The sequence below is a fragment of the Callithrix jacchus genome, chromosome 3 (assembly GCF_049354715.1).
Source record: "Callithrix jacchus isolate 240 chromosome 3, calJac240_pri, whole genome shotgun sequence".
Classification (NCBI taxonomy): Eukaryota; Metazoa; Chordata; class Mammalia; order Primates; family Cebidae; genus Callithrix; species Callithrix jacchus.
Window position 1 is genome coordinate 145,968,499 of NC_133504.1, and position 20,653 is coordinate 145,989,151.

At 41.5% G+C, this 20,653-nt stretch overlaps 1 protein-coding gene across 3 annotated transcripts in view; it reads left to right on the plus strand.

Annotated features, from left to right (window-relative positions):
• Positions 1 to 2,505: 2,505 nt before the first annotated feature.
• CORIN (corin, serine peptidase) overlaps positions 2,506 to 20,653 on the plus strand; it is a 263,919-nt gene continuing 245,771 nt past the window's right edge. For 2 of the 3 annotated variants that reach the window (XM_035293752.3, XM_008993384.5), the window contains exon 1: positions 2,506 to 2,692. In XM_035293752.3, coding sequence (XP_035149643.1) covers positions 2,630 to 2,692 — 63 coding nt within the window. In that variant the 5' untranslated portion in view covers positions 2,506 to 2,629. Of the gene's footprint in view, positions 2,693 to 2,823; positions 4,138 to 20,653 lie in introns of those variants that run through there. The other variant, XM_008993382.5, reaches the window with a different exon arrangement.

Here is a 20,653-nt window from a genome sequence, read left to right on the forward strand (position 1 = left end):
GTTTTTATTTTTATTTTTGGAAGGCTTTGCATCTTTATATGTCAGCTGAAAATATTACATTCTAACTCCCCAAAGGTATTTTCACATTATTTGCAAGTATTTTTTTATAGTTTACATGTTTGTGTATTTGTTTAATACACTCCATAAAGGCTGAACGCCTTGGTGAGGGCAGGAGCTCTGTCTAGATTGTTCATCTGGCAGCCAGCAAACCCAAAATAAGTATAAGTTGAATGAATAGCTAGATGAGCCATGGTGTAGCCTGTCGTAGCAACGGCTTGCATGTTATCATCTTGGGATGCTACTTGCTTCTCCAAGATCTCTTTCTTGTTCTTAAATTATCTTCAGTTGTAGTACTAAGTACTAATATGGTCTGTAATGTGATATATGACCAAAGTTTGCTCTGTAAAATCACCCTTTCCTGAGGTATATTCAATACCTTTAATGTTTCTATAAATCTCTTCAAGGTTTGTGTGTTTTTCTTTTGAATTCTCTAGTTGGATGTATGCTTGAAGTGCTAGATAAAGAAAGTTTCAGTAGGCTAAAAATGTTTCTTTTCTGTAAAATTATTTAAAGAAACTAGATGATGGTTGGCACTTGAAATGCAAATGTAGCTAGCATTTTTTAAAGAATAATTCAAATAGGTCATTAAAGATTACTATGAGCACACTGCGTATTCAAATCAGTTTGAATATGTTTTGAGACTTCTAATAGTTTTGTGATTCTTTACATTTTAAAAGTTTATTACAAAGAATATAAATGATCTTTTCCCTCGTTTTTTATATCATTACTCTCATGCAAAGAATACCTCAGCTATTCATTCTGGTGCTGTTGGTAACTAGAACTCATTGGGTTTTCTTGCTAAAAGGAAGTTTAACAAATGTTTATTTAGTTGTCAGAGGAACTAAAAGTGGGAAAGTGAGGGAGACTGATCCACCCTGTCTATCTCAAATCCACTGACTTAAGTACTTGAATTTCATAGTCCCTGTAGCACCTCCACCAGAGGGCAGAAAGTGGAAGAGAAAGGAGATGAAATAGAAACTTGCACTTGGCTTCAGAATGCCTGCAGAAACCTCAGCAATTGAACCCAACCCTCACGTTACATTGTGAGTTAACTGTGCCCCCAAAAGGCTATGTGATTTGCTCACGGTGGAGCTGTCAGATGAATCTCCTAGGTTCTTGATTCCCAGACTGGCAGTGATGGTGTGTGATGAGGTAGTATCTTAGTAAGAATACAATCCAGAAGGCACTTCTACTCAGCTACTTGCTAGCTTGTGTAGGCTGGTTATTTCAACTCCCTGGATCTGCTTTCTTATCTCTAAAAGACAATAATAGCATCTTCCTCACAGTAGTTGGTGGAACTAAAAGAATACATGTAAAGTGCTTAGTATCACACCTGCCACACACAGCTGAATTACTGTGAATTATGATAAATTTGTCAGATACTGGTTTACGAATCTGATGTTAGAGTAACATGGAATCAGTGTTTCAGTTATTGTACTATATATATGCAATATTTTCTATATTTGATCTCATTTCAGAAACAAAATACTGATTCCCCCATTTTACAAATGCATAGTGTTTTTTCTCACAATAATATTCAAGAATAAGTGCACATATTTTGTTGTCTTATACATGGCTTTCTTTAAATAATGGGGATGGATTTATTCAATAACCTCATGAGTAATTTTTGAAATTTCCATTAAGATCTTGATTGAAATTGGATGAAAAATCATTTCTAAGAAAAAACTCAATGAAGTGTCTTTCTTTGCCACATTTGATAATTGCGTTGGACTTGGTAAAGTAATCATTACCAGGGCGAGTATCTCCAGTGCCTTCCTTGATGCTGCCTTAGAAAAGGTAGCTGCTTCTGAATGACAGAAAGGCAAGAATTTGTTTGCCTTTTAGGTTCAGCCTGTAGGTGTTCTCTGCAGGAAATCAGGAACTAGGTTATTGGAAACAGTTAAGGTGGAGTTCTCCCTTGTCTCTGCAGCCCCAGCAAAGACTCCGGCAGTCTGGCAAAAGCAGTCTCTTCAGCATACCTAACAGAAGGCAAGTTTCCATATGCCTGATGCAAATAACGCTCACCCTTTAAAAATTAAACCTTTTTTGAGATAAACTTGGTCTTTAATTGCTAGTGCCTGCAGTTAATTTTGATTTTTTTATTGGCTACATTCTGGTTAAAAGAAAATGTTCTAGGATGTGATATGGAAAATTTGGAGAAAAGTAACTCTTTTGCTCCCACTCTTCCACAACTTAAATGAATCAGTCCTGTCCTTTTCTGCTGCCCTCGTGGAGTGTAAGATTTTGGAGGAGACCAGCAGAAACTGGCTTTCCATATGCCCCTGAAGAATTAACTTCTTTGAACGCAAAGAGGTGAGGACATGGAGGATCTGTCATTAAGGGTTATTATGGGTGGGACCCAGAGACGGGAGTGAAGGGAGGGTGTGGTCTGCGGGTGGGATCTGTAGAGCAGACAAAATATGGGGCCCCCGGCCCTTGAAGTTCAGTGTGTCTCTCTCTCTCCTGAGCTTGGAGAAAGGCATCCGTAGCGCCTCCCCGGGGGACTCGTAGAGCAGAGAAAAGCGACCAGGATAAGAGTGGACAGAGGAATAAGCAAGACTTGTTCTCCATGAAACAGTCCCCTGCCCTCGCTCCGGAAGAGCGCTACCGCACAGCCGGGTCCCCAAAGCCGGTAAGATCCAAGATTCGCTGTCCTGCCCAAGCCAGGTCTGATGGCCTCTTCTTAGTCCCGGTAAATTCAGGGTCAGCCCCTCCCGCCCCCGTCCTCTCCTCCGCCAAATGCCACCTCCTTCCCCTGCCGTCGGTGAGCTCCGGCTCTGACAGTCCCGCGCTCAGCGCCCTGCATCTAGTTCCCAGGGGCACAGCCCTGGTCCCGACCTCCACCCGGGTCGCCCGGCGTCCAAGACCCTCCCAGGGTCATGGGCAGGGTTTCCTTCAAAGTTCGAGTAGGCTCGATCCAGAGACCCCGGTCTCCACGCCGGGGGCGATGCCACCTTTCCGGCAGAGACCCTCCTCTGCACGGTGCCCTCCACGCATCTAGTGGACTTGGCTGCGCACTGTCGGCAGCGGAGGCTGCAGATGGAGCTGTCGGAGCCGGCCACTCCGGGATCTATGGCTTCCTCTCCGCGCCGGCATCGCGGGCGCCCGGTGGCTGGAAAGACTGCGCAGCAGCCTTGCCTGGCCCAGACGTAAGCCCCCTTCCCCAGCTGCGCGCGTCTGGGTCTTGGTCCCTCCACAGTCCCGGCTTGCGCTCGGTACTCCGGCCCCCAGTTGGTGCCTGGGGATCACTCGCCCTTCCTAAGTGCTGGTACCCCAGAACTGGCCCTCTTGCAGAGTGCTGGGAACTCGTAGGTCCCTGCGCATAAACTTTCTCTGGCGTGTACCTGCCTAGGCACAGGAGCGCTGGCCGCCGGGGGGCGCAGGCTCTGCACTGTAGGATTTGGCTGGCTCCGATTCAGTCACGGAACGGGACAGCGTTGCCTCGTTCAGGAGGAGAAAGGGAAGAGTACCACGGACAGTCCCCACTGGCCTGAGTCCCTAAGAAGCGGGTTTAATTTGCGACTGCCCTTCTCCTTCAGTGTCATCAGGGCCCCGGAATCCGCTTGCTACCGCGAGGGTCCCAGCTTCTCCGAAACGGGGACCAACCGGTGACGCTCGCTGCAGGCAGAGAGGGCGAGCTGCGCGGGCGGAAGGGAGGTGGTGTCTTGTCGGATCTTACTGGGACTCAGTTCCCCAGCTCCAGTGGCGGGTGCCCAACTCCTGGTGCTACCCGCTCGGGGCCAGTGGATGGCGGTGTAGGCGCTTTTAGCACGGCTTCCCGTTCCTGGGACCCAGCCCTGGGCGCTCTATGAACTCAGCAGGGAAGCCGCGGGGCTGGGCATTCCCAGGGAACATGTTTCAGTAATTCATAAAGTGGAGCTTTCCTCCAGCGGGAAACTTCCGAGAACGATGGGCTGCAAAGACTGACTCCTGCACACAACCTCGACGACTGACACTTGCACAACTGTGGCTTCTAGTTTTTATTTATTTTTTATTTAAAGTAACATTGATGGAAGCAAAACTCTGCAAACGAACATCAGACTGCTACCAGAAAGGGGGTGAAGTCAGAACTTACTAGTGAGTATTGTCCAAGGACACATTTAAGCAGATAGTTTGAAATTAAAGATACCACAAAACATTAATTTTGGCGTAACCCTGAGGCAATGAGAAGAAATAATGCATTTATTAAAAGTTGTTAAACCATTTTCTTTTTGTCACAGTCAAAACATTCACTAGCTTGTTTCTGTTATTAGGTTCCCAATAATTTTGTTGTGTGAGACTGTGGTAAAAATTGGTCCTCAGATCCTGGGGCTTGAGAGGCTAGAGGAGGTTCCCCGCGCTTGAGAAGTTAGAGGAGACGTCTGCATAGACTCACATCTGCGCTTGGCTGACCAGTCAGGTTTTCCAAAGCATACCAGAAAGCTTTCCAGGACACCAAGAATTTCAATAGGATGAACTATTTTTAGAATTATTTGGGTGTGGAATCACATCAACCTCAAAACCTCAAGATTCTATAAGCCCTTTTTTAAGGGGAGGGGACTTTTTCCAGAAGGTTCCTTTCAGGGTAGGCTTACAGGACCAATGATGAAAGCCTTTGTTAACCTTCCAGTGGTTAAAGAGGCAAACCGAGAATTGCTCTGTTCACCTCATCAAGTACATACATATTCAGGTTTAGGGACACTATTTTTTAAAAGATGCAAAACTCATTCCTTTAGAAACCTTCCTCAATACTGCAGAAATCGCAATAGCATCATATAGAAGGCAGGCATCAGTGCTTCCACAACTTGCGTTCCACTACCAATTATGGTTTCCTTTTGGGAGAGTCACATTCTCCACCATAGCTTCATGTGGATTTCAGCATTTGCTAGCTCTATTGCCTGGCCAGCCCCTCAGTTGACTCCCCCACCACTGTTGGGGGCAGACAGGTAGTTAAAAGAGAAGCTGAATGGCCCAGGAACTCCAGAGAGTTAGCATAGTCACTTTCCAAAGCCTGTACTTTCAAATCTCCATGCTGTTAATGAGGTACTTCTTTCCTTATTTTTCCTATTTTCCTCTCTTCTAGCTTCTTTCAACACAAAGACTTGAGGTCTTAGGGTTTCTGAGTGTCTCCACCACTGGGTAATAGGAGCTCTCTGAGGACCAGGAGAGCTGTAACGTAGAAATGTTGCTCAGTGTATCTGAGGGGGAAGGTTATTTGACCTGCTACTTCTACCTAATAAGTTATTCAACAAGTACATCCTGTTAGTCCTATAACTATTCTTGACATTCCACTTTGCTGAACCAAATGGAAAATGAGGCTGGCTGGCTAAAGGGTACTGACCTGATACTGGCTGGCTAAACATACAAGGTTCACTCTTAATACTCAAGGGATTCCTAGACTTACCTGTTCCTCAGAGTCTACACATTCACACAAACACACACACACAGACACTTTTTTGTTTTAGGTCTGTTCAGAGAGGGTGGAAATGGTAGACACCTTAAGAGTAAAAGGTGCTATAGATGGCCTGCCTTGGTGGGAAGAGAAGAGCTTTGGTGTCAGACCTCTGACTCTGCCCCTTAAAAACCGCAAGGCTCTGGGCAAGTCAAATTATCTTCTTGCTGGGCCTCAGTTCCCTTGGTCAGAAAATAGAGATGGTATTACTGACCACTGGTAAGAACACTGTGGATTGTGGAATCTGTACTAGAAATACTTTATGTAATAGTGTTATATTCCAATGAAGGTTCCCTAACCTTTTTTTTTTTTAAACTACCTTATTGAAGTATTGGTGAACAAAAACCTATACATATTTAATGTAAACAATAAGTTTGGAAATAAGTATACATCTATACAACCATCATCATAATTAATGTCATAAACCTATCCATCATCTTCAAAAGTTCCCTTCTGCCATCATTATTATTGTTATTATTATTTTGTTATAAGGGCATTTAACATAGGATCTGTCCTCTTAGCAAATTTTTAAGTATAGAATATACTATTGTTAACTACAGAAGCCATGCTGTGTAGTAGGCTTACTATACAGCATGTATTACTGTGTAGCAGGCTCTAGGACTTATTCATCTTGCATTAGTGAAACTTTACACCCTTGGTGCAATACCTCCCCATTTCCTCCTTCTCCAGGAAACCACCATTCCACTCTCTAATTCTATGAGTTTGACTATTTTAAGATTCCTCACTTAAGTGGGATCATCATGTAGTATTTATCCTTCTGTGTCTGGCTTATTTCAAATAGCATAGTGTCCTCTAGGTTCATCTCTTGTCAGAAATGGTAGGATTTCTTTCATTGTTAAGGCCGAGTAATAATCCACTGTGTATATATACATACAATGTATATATACCCCATTTTTCTTTATCCATTCATCCATCAATGGACATTAGGCTGCTTCCCTGTTTTCCAGTTGAGGCAAAATATACAATTGAGGAAAGATATATCTGAGTGAATAATGTTGCAATGTCCATGGGAATGCAGATGTCTTTTCAGGATCCCAATTTCAAATCCCTTATCTGGAAATGGGATCATATGGTAGTTCTATACTGTAGGTTGGTACCATATGCTGGATCATGATAGTTCTATTTTTAATATTTTTGAGGAACTTCCATGCTGTTTCTATAATGGTTGCCCCAATTTACATTCCAATGAACCATATACAAGGGATTCATTTTCTTGGCATCCAACACTTGTTATCTTTTGTTTTTTGATAATAGCCATCCTAACATCTTAATGGTGGCAAAGACATGAAATCTCTTTGTGGTTTTGATTTGTAGTTCTCTGATGATTAGTAATGTTGAGCATCTTTTCATATACTTACTGGCCATTTGTATGTCTTCTTTGGAGAAATGTCTATTCAAGTATTTTGCCCATTTTAAAATCAGGTTATTAGCTTTTTGGCTACTGAATTGAAGGATTTACTTATATGTGTTGGATATCAGTCCTTTATCAGATATAAGATTTGCAAATGTTTTCTCCTGCTTTATAGTTGCCTTTTCATTTTGCTGATCAAATCCTTTGCTATGCAGAAGCTTTTTAGTTTAGCGTGATCCCATTTAGTTTTTATTGCTTTTTCTTTTTTGCCTGAACTTTTGGTGTCATATTCAAGAAATTACTGCCAAGGCCAATGTCAAGATTTTGTCTTATGTTTTCTTTTAGGAATTTTATGGTTTCAGGTCTTATGCTTAAGTCTTTAATCCATTTTGACTTGATTTTTGTGCATGGTTTGAGATAGAGGTCCAATTTTATTCTTTTGCATATGGATAACCAGTTTTCCCGGTACCATTTGTTGAAGAAATATCTTTCCCCAATCATATATTCTTGGCACCCTTGTCAACCATGTATGTATGGGTTTATTTCTGTTTTATTGATTAGTTTCATTGGCCATATGGCTGTTTTCATACCAGGACCATACTGTTTTGATTTGTGTAGCTTTGTAATATATTTTGAAGTCAGGAGGTATGATATTGCTAATTTTGTTATTTCTTGTTCATAATTGCTTTGGTGATTTGTTTTCTAATCTGTTTTTAACTTGAGGAACCAGTCTCATCTCAGACTCATGAGGAATATCTCAAGACTTTTTCCACTGGCAGCTTTCTGTGACTCTAGAGCCATGCTATGCAGTGGAGTAGCTGCTAACCAGTTGTGGTTGTTTAAATTTAATCAACATTAAATCAAATTAAAAATGTATTTCTTCAGTCTCCTTGGGCACATTTTAAGTGCTCAGTTATTTTATAAAGCTGGTGGCAACTGCATTGGGCAGCATAGATACATGATCTCCTTCATTGCAGGTTGTTCTCTCAGGTAGTTCTAGAGCTCTCTTTTGCTTGAGTGATGATATAAGAAGGTTTTAGGATGATAAAAGTTTTCCTAGGTCAGGGGTAGTGGCTCATGCCCGTAATCCCAGCACTTTGGGAGGCTCAGGCAGATGGATCAACTGAGGTCAGGAGTTCGAGACCAGCCTGGCCATCATGGCAAAACCCTGTCTCTACTAAAAATACAAAAATATTACCCAAGCATGGTGGTCCTGCCTGTAGTCCCAGCTACTTGGGAGGCTGAAACAAGAGAATCACTTGAACCCGGGAGGAGGAAGCTGCAGTGAGCTGAGATCACACCACTGCACTCCAGCCTGGGCCATAGAGGGAGAAGTTTTCCAGTAAACCACCTTTGTTGGCTTCTTTTTCTTTTAAGAAGTGGTTTTCTATAGCAGAATCACTTCTGTTTTGTTGAGGGTTCTTACATGGCTCAGACATTTGTTGAATGGTAAATGGCTAGATTCATGTAGAAATCACTGACGAGTGAGTGTTAGTCACGTAATCCTGAGTTCTCCCCTTCAGCCTTGATGATTTTGCTTATGTATTGTTCTTTTCCCTCCCTATTAGCTTTACAGCTGATGTTTTTCCTGGTTTTAGAGCAGAAACTGATACAACAGAAGGAGGCTCTGCTCTCTCCATATGCACTTCTACACGTTGTACCATTTTTTACGAGAATGAAAGTAGTACAATACCAAGTTCAGTGTTTGGGGGAAAATCCACCAAGTGTCCTGATTAGTTTTTAATCAGGCTTAAAAACTCATACTCCACCTCACTCTGTAGGACCTCTTCCTGAACTCATCTCCATTTGACAAACTATATATTTTGCTTCCATGGCCTTCCTTGTGTGTGTCAGTGTGTTCTCTTATTATAAAACCATCAGTCATATTGGATTTAGGCTTCACCCTAATCCAGCATGACCTCATCCTATCTACAACTGCAAAGACCCTATATCCAAAGGAAGGACACATTTTGAGGTTTTGGTGGACATAAATCTGGGGGACACTATTAAACTTGTTGCAGATGCATAGGTATGTCAGTCCTTTCCCTACCTGGATTTCTTACTCCATGAAGTATATTCTGTTCCTGAGGCTTTGCTAAATCTGCTTTAGAGCAAGCACAGTAAGTAATATTTATTATTCTCATGGCCAGACAATCATCATGCAGGTTGGGAGATTACATTTAGCTAATAAGTGCATTCTACCTGGATGTGGAAAGCACGGGATGACTCACCTTGGGACTGCTGAATCAGCTGTTCTTCCCCACGCCCATCACTGTTCCCAGCTCTGTCTTCAGTCTCTACCTTTTCTCTTCACTCATAAAGAGCCACAGCCATCCTGGAGCACTGGCTTGTCTGTCTGCCTGATTCTTGAGCCTTCTGCAGTGGCATTTGGTCTGCTCTGAGCTCTGCTGAAGGGTGCCTGTGAATTATGCCTTCCCTCTGCCTCCTGGCAGTTCCCCAGTCAGCTCACCTTACAGCAACTGTTTGCATATTTTCCTGCAATACATCTCTACATGTCCAAGCCATCAGAGCTGGTGACGACAAATGCAGTGTCAACACTTGATCAGGCTGGTTGGGGATCCAAGGTGGTCCTATAGGTGATCCATCTTGTCATTTAATATTAGGGCTGAAACTCTGTACGAGGCTCAAGATGACATCTGTGAAGAAGGGCCAGTCAGCCAACAGGCTGGCTTAGGAGCAGGGAAGAAAATATAGGAGCAAGTTGTGAAGACAATTTTGGTGTCTCCGGCATGTGCTTCCTTAGCCTAGGGTCCCTTCCACCCCGTTAACCTTTAGGTTGACAACACTTGAAGAGTACCTTTTGTTTCCAGCACTTAGGGGGAATTTTAAAGGCCTTATGCAGCTATGAAAGTAGATGTCAGTCTCTCAGAGGCCATGAAAGTGTCCTTCTGCTGAAGTGTCATAGATAAAATTGACAGTACCAGGAAATCTTAATCTGGGACTCCAAGAACCTCCTGAATGGTGAAAAATCTTTTTATGAATAGTTCTGTTTGAATTTTTCTGGCTACAGCACCACAACTTCCCAAGAAAGGAAAGCCATAAGCTAGATCTAAATAGCTTTAACGTATGAGAATTCAACTACACAGCCTAGACAAAAAGAATACATTCCTCCCCTTATTCAACAGGAGACATCAGTGAACAAAACAAAGATCCATGCACTTGTGAAGCTTAATTTCGAGCTAAGCAATAAACCAGTAGTGCAGGGAGGAGAGATGAATGTTTTGTTAAGATGAGTCATTGTACTTGCCGTGCTGGAGTAAGAGCAAAAGACGAGAGAAAGGAATCTGCCATTAGTTTCAGAACTCTGGTGCCTTTTATGTGTGTTCTTGCAGTTCTACATGTGATCCTGGGTTTAAAGATCTGTACCATTTTATTCTCTAACCTCAAGCCAATTAATTAATCTGGTCCTCAACCGATAAGCCTGTTATAGCTCTGAAAAAAAAATACCATGTGGGATTTATTGACGGAAGTTACATTGGTCCCCAGTGTGACACTCTCTTAAGCCTTTTCAGGGATTAGTCTGACAGTACACAATTTTCATCTTCATGTGTCTGTTTTAGAGCCTCATTCTGGGAGCAAGATGCCATTCCTCTATAGTGTGGTTTGAAAATCAAAGCTACCTTGTTTTGTTTACTATTTATCTGTCATCCTTTAAAACAGTTTTGTCCAAGGCAAGCACAATCAGAACGGGGAGTTTAATACAAAGTTGATACTCGGTTGCTGTGAGATTTTACAGGAGTCAGTTAACCTTTAGATCCTGGGGTAAGAATGAGGTAGTTGGACTATTCAGTCCTTCAGGGTCTTTTTCAATCTAAAGGCTGAAATGTTTATGTGGCAGCAGGAAATGAGCAGGACACTGTCCCATTTTACTTTATTCTTTCTCTCTTTCCTTCTGACAGTTGACGAGCTGGTGTGTTTTTTCCTTCCTGACACCAGATGTGTGGTATCCTAACAGCACTGCTCCAACTCTCTGACACCAACTGCGTGTCCAACAATTCAACTCAATTCTGACACTATCTACCTGAAGTTAGTGTCAGATCCCACAAGACTGCCCCCATGTTAGATGACAGTTGCAAGTTCTGGGCCACCTGCACTTCTGACTGACCGGCCATGAATCAGGGGTTCCCACAACTCCCTCTCCAGGTTCAATAATTTTGCCTAATGCCTCAAAGAATTCAGGAAGACACTTAACTCACATCCACTTATTTGTGATGAAGGTTACAAATGAACAGCCAAATGAAGACGTGCATAGGGTAAGGTCCAGAAGGTCCAGAGGGGTCCTCCCCCAGTAGAAATATAATGTTAGCCACAGACGTAATTTAACATTGTCTAGTAGCTTCACTCAAAAAAGCAAAAAGAAACAGATGAATTTAAACTTAATAAGATAGGTTCTTTAACTCAATATGTCCAAGATTTTATAATTTTAATACGTAATGAACATAAAAATTGTTAACGAAATCTTTTACCTTCTTTTTCTTTTTATAACAAGTCTTTACATTTCACTCCCCTTAGAGCATTTCTCAGTTCAAATGAGCTACATTGCAGGTGCTCAATAACGCTATGTTGCTAGTGTCTAGGGTATGAGGGAGTACAGGGCTATATGGAGTGGGATGGTCTGAATAATGACCCCCTGGAATAAACCCACACCCTAATCCCTGAGACCTGTGAATGTTATTTTATATATCAAAGTTGTCAGAAGGGACTGCAAATGTAATTAAATTAAGGATTTTGAGATGGGGAGATTATCCTGGATTATCTGGAAGGTCCTGATGTGATCATAGTGTCCCCATGGAATTGGAGTGCGCCACCTCCCAGCATATAGATATGTTCACCAATTCACAGTCTCTAAGCCCTGACACTTAGGGGATTTTGTGGAGATTTCTTTCATTACACAGGCATGAGTATGTGCTTATTAATTCAATGACTAGCCCTCTCTTTTCCCAGGAGGCTGGGGAGTAGGGCTGAAAGCTCTAGACTTCTAATCAAAGCTTAGTCTTTCTGGAGACCAGCTGCTATCCTGAAGCCAAATAGGAGTTGTCAAGAATCCAAAAATCACCTTGTTAGAACAAAAAGTGCTTTTATCACTCGTATCGCTCAGGATATTCCAAGGGATTTAAGGAGTCTTGTGTTAGGAATTGGGGGAAAAAAACAAATATATATTTCTGATTATACCATAGGAGTGCTGCCTGGGTAAGGGGCATCCTAGATGATCTTAGTGTCTGCTTCCCTCTTAATGGGCATTTGTTAATTCTTCTTACATTCACCCTTTGCCAAAGTGAAAAATTGCCTATTCAACCCCAAAAGACCGATCAGAGGAAAGCTGGGAGGCAGTTTAAATCACCATAGCCTTGGTTTCTCTGAGGGTATTTACTCTGGCTGTAGGTAAGATCCTGTCATCCTACCTATGTATGCAGCTATGGGTGGTGAACAGAACGGGGAGACACAATCATTGGTATCAGGGCTCTTCTACCAGATGGCCCAGGATAAAGCTGGGTGCCAGGTGTGCCTCTGGGTGCTGAGGAAGTGTGCACAGGAGAAAAATCTGTTTCCTTAAATTACTGGTAAGAAATATGCCCCTATGCATTCAAAGTAAAGAAATAATTTTTAAGAAACATAATAAAAATATGCTCAGAATAGCAAAGGACTAGAACTTTAAGGTAGAAAGGGAAAATTCTGGGATCTCTGAAATTTAGAGGGTTGAAAGCAAAACCACTCAGGAAGTAGAGAGAGCCTGATTAAACCATTAAACTCAAGCAAGGAAATCAGCCAGGCAGCCTTAGGTGCAGAGGTGTGTAGACGAAGGCTCAAGTTCTAGCTTATCATTTACTGTCTGGCTGCTCCTCCGGCAAGTTAATTTCCCTTAGGCTCCATTTTCTTCTCCGAAAAGTGGGAATAATACATCTCTTACAAGGCTGTAGTGAGGACGTAATGAAAGAATGTCTTAATGAAAATGCTAGAATGCACGTTGCTAAATAAATGTATTTTTTTTGTTACTCTTATCTAGTTGTGCGAATCTCTAATAAAACATCCCCCTTGAACTGAAATCAGATTTGCAGGAATTTAGCGGCTCTCTCTAGAGAAAAAAGAAATGTTGCTTCCAAAATCTGAGCTCTCTTATGAGGATAAGTAAGGCAAAAAGGGAAACAACTGAAAGGTAAAGTTGTTTACCTTTATGGTCTTCAGGAGCACTACTCCAACAGAAATGTGTTAGCCACAGGTGCAACTTAAAATTGTAGCTGCACTTGAAAAAGCAAAAAGAAACAGATGGATTCAATCTTAATAAGATAGATTATTTATCTCAATATATTCAAGATTTTATCACTTTAATATGTAATCAACATAAAAATTACTTACCTTCTTTTTTTCCTAACAAGTCTTTAAATTTCACTACCCTTACAGCATTTCTCAATTCACATGAGCTACACTGCAGGTGCTCAGTGATGACATGTAGCTGGTGTCTATGGTTTTGGAGAGTACAGGGCTATATGGAATGAGATGTTCTGAATAATAACCCCCTTGATAAACCCACATCCTAATCCCTGAGACCTGCGAATGTTATTTTACATGTTAAAAGGGACTTTATGAATGTAATTAAGTTAAGGATTTTGAGATGCGGAGATTATCTTGGATTATCTGGGAGGTCCTGGTGTGATCACAATGCCCATAGAGAGGCTGAAGGGTCAGAGTCACATGTGACAATTAGTGATGATGGATGTAGAGATGGGAGGAGGAATGTGCTTTGAAGATGCAGGAAGGAGCCATGAACCAAGGAATAGAGGCAGCCACTATAAACTGGAAAAGCACAGATTCTCCCCTCAGAACCTTCAGAAGGAAGTAGCCTTGATAACACCTTGACCAGTGAAAGGGATTTCAGACTTCTGACCTCCAGAATTGTAAGATAATAAATTTGCATTGCTTTAAACCACTAAGTGTATGGTAATTTGTTACAGCAGCAAGAGGAAATGACTATATAACTGATACACAAATATTAACATCATTTCCAAGCCTGTTTTGTGAAGGTGTTGCCCTGGTTGCAGAGTCTTAGACATCACAGTTGGCTTCATCTCAGCTTGTGCTGGGGTAAGCATTTGCAACCATTCCTAGGGTTTTCATGCATTACTGCCATCTTAGTGCTGGGGTCTACTTCTTTCCCTGACTCAACTGCTGCCTTTGATGGCAAAAACTCTGTTGGCATCTTATCACCGCCCTTAAGCCCTTAAGGACAAACAGAGGAGGGAGGTTTTCATATTAGGGTATAGTGTGCAGCAGAAAAAAAAACAATGGTTGGCCAGGCACAGTGGCTCATGCCGTAATGCCAGCACTTTGGGAAGCTGAGGCTGGCGGATAGTCTGAGGTCATGAGTTCAAGACCAGCCTAGACAACATGGTGAAACCTTGTTTCTACTAAAAATATAAAAATTGGCCAAGCATTGTGGTGGGCGCCTGTAATCTCAGCTAGTTGAGAGGCTGAGGCGGGAGAATTGCTTGAGCTTGGAAGTTGCAGTGAGCCAAGATCACGCCACTGCACTCCAGCCTGGGTGACAGAGTGAGACTCCATCTCCAAAAAAGAAAAAGGCAATGGTTTGAAAAAGTTACTGGCACTCTTTTTTTTTAAATTGTACTTTAGGGCCTGGGGTACATGTGCAGATCATGAAGGATTGTTGCATAGGTATATACATGGCAAGGTGGTTTGCTACCTTCATGCCCCATCACCTATATCTGGTATTTCTCCCCACATTACCCCTCCCCACCCTCCCCACTCCCTGCTGTCCCTCCCCTAGCCCCCCCAGATGACTGCAGTGTGTGATGCTTCCCTCACTATGTCCACGTGTTCTCACTGTTCAACATCTGCCTATGAGTGAGAACATGCAGTGTTTGGTTTTCTGTTCTTGTGTCAGTTTGCTGAGAATGATGGTTTCCAGATTAATCCATGTCCCAATGAAGGACATGAACTCATCATTTTTTATGGCTGCATAGTATTTCATGGTGTATGTGTGCCACATTTTCTTTATCCAGTCTATTGTTGATGGACATTTGGGTTGGTTCCAAGTCTTTGTTTATTATTGTAAACAGTGCCGCGATGAACATACATGCACATGTATCTTTATAACAGAACGATTTATAATCCTCCTTTGGATATATACCCAGTAATGGGATTGCTGGGTTGAATGGTATTCCTATTTCTAGATCCTTGAGGAATCATCACATTCTCTTGCACAATGGTTGAACTAATTTATACTCCCACCGACAGTGTAAAAGTGTTCCTATTTCTCCACATCCTCTCCAGCATCTGTTGTCTCCAGATTTTTTAATGATCTCCATTCTAACTGGTGTGAGAAGGTATCCCAATGTGGTTTTGATTTGCATTTCTCTAATGACCAGTGATGATGAGCATTTTTTCATATGTTTGTTGGCCTCATATGTGTCTTCTTTTGAAAAGTTACTGTTCATGTCCTTTGCCCACTTTTGAATGGGTTTAGTTTTTTCTTATAAATCTGTTTTAGTTCTTTATAGATTCTTTGTAGTCCTTTGTCAGAAGGGTAGATTGCAAAAATTTTTTCCCATTTTCTTGGTTGCTGGTTCACTCTAATGATTGTTTCTTTTGCTGTACAGAGGCTCTGAAGTTTAGTTAGGTCTCATTTGTCTATTTTGGCTTTTGTTGCCAATGCTTTTGGTGTTTTAGTCATAAAGTCCTTGCCTATGCCTATGTCCTGAATGGTTTTGCCTAGTTTTATTCTGGGGTTTTGATGGTATTAGGTCTTATGTTTAGATCTTTAATCCATCTGGAGTTAATTTTAGTGTAAACTGTCAGGAAAGTGTCCATTCTGCTTTCTGCACATTGCTAGACAGTTTTCCCAACACCATTTATTAAACAGGGCATCCTTTCCCCATTGCTTGTTTTTCTCAGGTTGATGAATCAGATCAGATGATTGTAGATGTGTGGTGTTGCTTCTGAGGCCTCTGTTCTGTTCCAGTGGTCTATGTCTCTGTTTTGGTAACAGTACCATGCTATTTCGATTACTGTGGCCTTGTAGTATAGTTTGAAGTCAGGCACTGTGATGCCTCCAGCATTGTTCTTTTTGCTTAGGAATGTTTTGGCTATGTGTGCTCTCTTTTGGTTGCATATGGAGTTTGAAGTGGTTTTTTTTTCAGTTCTGTGAAGAAGGTCATTGGTAGCTTAATGGGGATAGCATCGAATCTATAAATTACTCTGGGCAGTATGGCCATTTTCACGATATTGATTCTTCCAAACCATGAGCATGGAATGTTTTTCCATCTGTTTGTGTTCTCTCTTAGTTCCTTGAGCAGTGGTTTGTAGTTCTCCTTGAAGAGGTCTTTTACATCCTTTGTTAGTTGTATGCCTAGGTATTTTATTCTTTTTGTAGCAATTATGAATGTGAGTTCGCTTTTGATTTGGCTCTCTGTTAGTCTGTTATTGGTGTATAGGAATGCTTGTGATTTCTGCACATTGATTTTATATCCTGAGACTTTGCTGAAGTTGCTTATCAGTTTCAAGAGATTTTAGGCTGAGATGATGGGGTCTTCTAAATATACAGTCATGTTGTCTGCAAATAGAGATAATTTGTCTTCCTCCTTTCCTAATTGAATGCCCTTTATTTCTTTTTCTTGCCTGATTGCTCTGGCTAGAACTTCCGGTACTATATTGAATAGGAGTGGTGACAGAGGGCATCCTTGTCTAGTGCCAGATTTCTAAGGGAATGCTTCCTGTTTTTGCCTGCTCAGTATGATATTTGCTGTTGGTTTGTCATAAATAGCTTTTATTATTTTGAGGTATGTTCCCTCAATACCTAGTTTATTGAAATATTTTAGTATAAAGGGTTGAATTTTGTGGAAGGCCTTCTCTGCATCTATTGGTTTTTGCCTTTGGTTCTGTTTATGTGGTGGATTATGTTTACAGATTTGTGAACCAGCCTTGCATCCCCAGGATGAAGCCTACTTGATCATGATGGATAAGCTTTTTGATTTGCTGTTGCATTCAGTTTGCCAGTATTTTATTGATGATTTTTGCATCTATGTTCATCATGGAGATTGGCCTGAAGTTTTCTTTTTATGTTGAGTCTCTGCCAGGTTTTGGTATCAGGATGATGTTGGTCTCATAAAATGAGTTGGGGAGGATTCTCTCTTTTTGTATTGTTTGGCATAGTTTCAGAAGGAATGGTAACAGCTTCTTTTTGTATGTCTGGTAGAATTCAGCTGTAAACCCATCTGTACCTCGACTTTTTTTGGTTGGTAGGCTATTAATTCCTGCCTCAACTTCAGCCCTTGTTATTGGTCTATTCAGGGTTTCAACTTCCTGGTGTAGTCTTGGGAGGGTGCATGTGTCCAGGAATTTATCCATTTCTTCCAGGTTTACTGGTTTGTGCGTATAGAGCTGTTTGTAGTAATCTCTGATGGTAGTTTGTATTTCTGTGGAATCAGTGGCAATGTCCCCTTTATAATTTTTTATTGCATCTATTTGATTCTTCTCTCTTTTCTTTTATTAGTCTGGCTAGTGGTCTGTCTATTTTGTTGATCTTTTCAAAAAACCACCTCCTGGATTTGTTGATTTTTTGAAGGTTTTTTTGTGTCTCTATCTCCTTGAGTTCTGCTCTGATCTTAGTTATTTCTTGTCTTCTGCTAGCTTTTGAGTTTTTTTGATTGTTCTCCTCTAGCTCTTTCAATTTTGATGATAGGGTGTCAATTTTAGATCTTTCCTTGCTCTTCATGTGGGCATTTATTGCTATGAATTTCCTTCTAGACACTGCTTTAATGTGTCCCAGAGATTTTGGTACATTATGTCTTCATTCTCATTGGTTTCAAAGAACATCTTTATTTCTGCCTTCATTTCATTGTTTATGCTGTTGATATTCAGGAGCCAGTTGTTCAGTTTCCATGAAGTTGTGTAGTTCTGAGTTAGTTTCTTGATCCTGAGTTCTAATTTGATTGAACTGTGGTCTGAGAGACTGTTATGATTTCCATTCTTTTGCATTTTCTGAGGAGTGATTTATTTCCAATGATGTGGTTGATTTTAATGTAAGTGTGATGTGGTGCTGAGAAGAATGTATATTCTGTGGATTTGCAGTTGAGAGTTCTGTAAATGTCTATTAAGTTTTCTTGGTCCAGATCTGTGTTCAAGTCCTGGATTTCCTTGTTGATTTTCTGTCTCATTGATCTGTCTAATATTGACAGTGGAGTGTTTAAGTCTCCTATGATTATTGTGCAGAAGTCTAAGAACTTGCTTTATGTATCTTGGTGCTCCTGTATTGGGTGCATATATATTTAGAATAGTTAGCTCTTTTTGTTGTATTGATCCTTTTACCATTATGTAATGCCCTTCTTTGTCTCTTTTGATTTTTTTTTTGGTTTAAAGTCCATTTTATCAGAGACTAGGATTGCAAACCCTGCTTTTTTTTTTGCTCTCCATTTGCTTGGTAAATCTTCTTCCTTCCCTTTATTTTGAGTTATGTGTGTCTTTGCATGGGAGATGCATCTCCTGAATACAGCACACCTACGGTTCTTGTCTTTTTATCCAATTTGCCAGTCTGTTTCCTTTTATTGGGGCGTTTAGTCCATTTACATTTAACATTAATATTGTTATGTGTGAATTTGATCCTGCCATTTTGTTACTGGTTGGTTTTTTTGCCCTTTGGTTGGTGTAATTTCTTCATTGCATTGTTGGCCTTTACCATTTGGTTCTTTTTTGCAGTGGCTGGAACTGGTTTTTCCTTTCTGTGTTTAGTGCTTCCTTCAGGAGGACTTGTAGGGCAGGTCTGGTAGTGACGAAGTCTCTCAGCAATTGGTTGTCCATAAAATATTTTATTTCTCCTTTACTTATGAAGCTTAGCTTGGCTAGATATGAAATTCTGGGTTGAAAGGTCTTTTCTTTAAGGATGTTGAATATTGGCCTCCACTCTCTTCTGGCCTATAGGGTTTCTGCCAGGAGATCTGCTGTGAGTCTGGGGCTTCCCTTTGCGGGTAACCTGACCTTTTTCTCTGGCTGCCCTTAGCATTTTTTCCTTCGTTTCAACCCTGGTGAATCTGATGATTATGTGCCTTGGGTTTGCTCTTCTAGAGGAATATCTTTGTGGTGTTCTCTGTATTACCTGGATTTGAATGTTGGCCTGCCTTGGTAGGTTGGGGAAGTTCTCCTGGATATATCCTGAAGAGTGTTTTCCAGCTTGGATTCATTCTCCCCATCATCTTCCGGTACACCAATCAAGCATAGATTAGGTCTTTTCACATAATCCCATATTTCTTGGAGGCTTTGTTCATTTCTTTTCACTCTTTTTTCACTTTTCTTGCCTTCTCATTTTATTTCATTGAGTTCATCTTCAATCTCTAATATCCTTTCTTCTGCTTGATCTATTCGGCTATTAAAACTTGTGTATGCTTCATGAAGTTCTTGTGCTGTGTTTTTCAGCTCCATCAAGTCATTTATATTCTTCTGTAAGCTGGTTATTCTAGTTAGTATTTTGTCTAGCCTTATTTCAAGGTTTTTAGATTCTTTGCATTGGGTTAGAACATGTTCCTTTAACTCTGAGAAGTTTGTTATTACCCACCTTCTGAAGCCTGCTTCTGTGAGTTCATTAAATTCATTCTCCATCCTGCTTTGTTCCCTTGCTGGTGAGGAGCTGTGATCTCGTGGTGGGGGAGAGGTGTTCTGGTTTTTGATGTTTTCATCCTTCTTGCACTGGTTTGTTCCCATTTTGTTGGATTTATATTGCTTTTATTTCAGGTAGCTGCTTGGGGATGTGGCCTTTCCTTTGTCTGTCTGCAGAGGCTGCCACAGATTCAGTGGAGCTGCTGGGTATTTTTCCTGTGTCTTATGTTTACTGAGGAAAATTGGGCTGGCTTCTGCAATCGTGGCTGCCCTTCACACCTGCCAAGCTCATTGGTTCCTGGTCACTCTCTAATGTTCTGGGTGCGAAACTCTGAAGTAGGAGTGTTTTAGCCTGCTAGGCTTTGTGGGGGGAGACCCATCCTGCCATATGGCCTGTTTCCCTGCTTTCAGTTCCCCTTCTTACTGGGGGGTAGGTAGTTCCATCATGCTGACTTTTTGACTTTCTCAGCATCAGCCAGTGCTTCTGTCTAGATCTATGCTGATAGCCCTGGTGCCCTCCGAAGTTGCTGTTGTGCCCTGTTCAGGCAGCTCGCTGAGGCTTTTCAGCCTGGTGAAGATCTGTTCTGTGGGTTGTGGAGGGCTTGGGTGGAGTGCTGTTTCTGAACTGAAGTCCCAGAAGGGGAGATCTCCTGGTCATCTGGTCCACTGCATGCACCTCCTGGGTAGGGCAATGCCCCGCCTTGCTCCAACTTGCCCTATTTGGTATATACCCATTGTCCAACCAGACCCACAAAATGAACCTGGTACCTCGTTTGGAATTGTTGAGACCACTCAGCTTCTGTGTCTCTCTCACTAGGAGCTGTGTTCTGGAGCTGCCTCTTATTTGGCCATCTTGGGCCCCCCTCCTTTACTGGCACTCTACTGTCTGCTCACTTTTTTTTTTTTTTGGTAAATGTAAAATGTTCTAAAAATAAAGTCTATTCATTTAAAAGAATTACTGCAATATGGGCTTAGTGGGATTCAAGTGTTACTCTTATATCTTCTTACATCTTCATCTATGAATGTTAGTGAATGTGTGATTAGGCCAGTGATTCTGGAACTTTCGTGTGCATGAGAATTACCTGGAGGGTCTGATTCAACACAGATCACTGGGTCCCATTGTCAGTTTCTAATTTAACAGGTCTGGGTTGAGACCCAAGAATTCACAT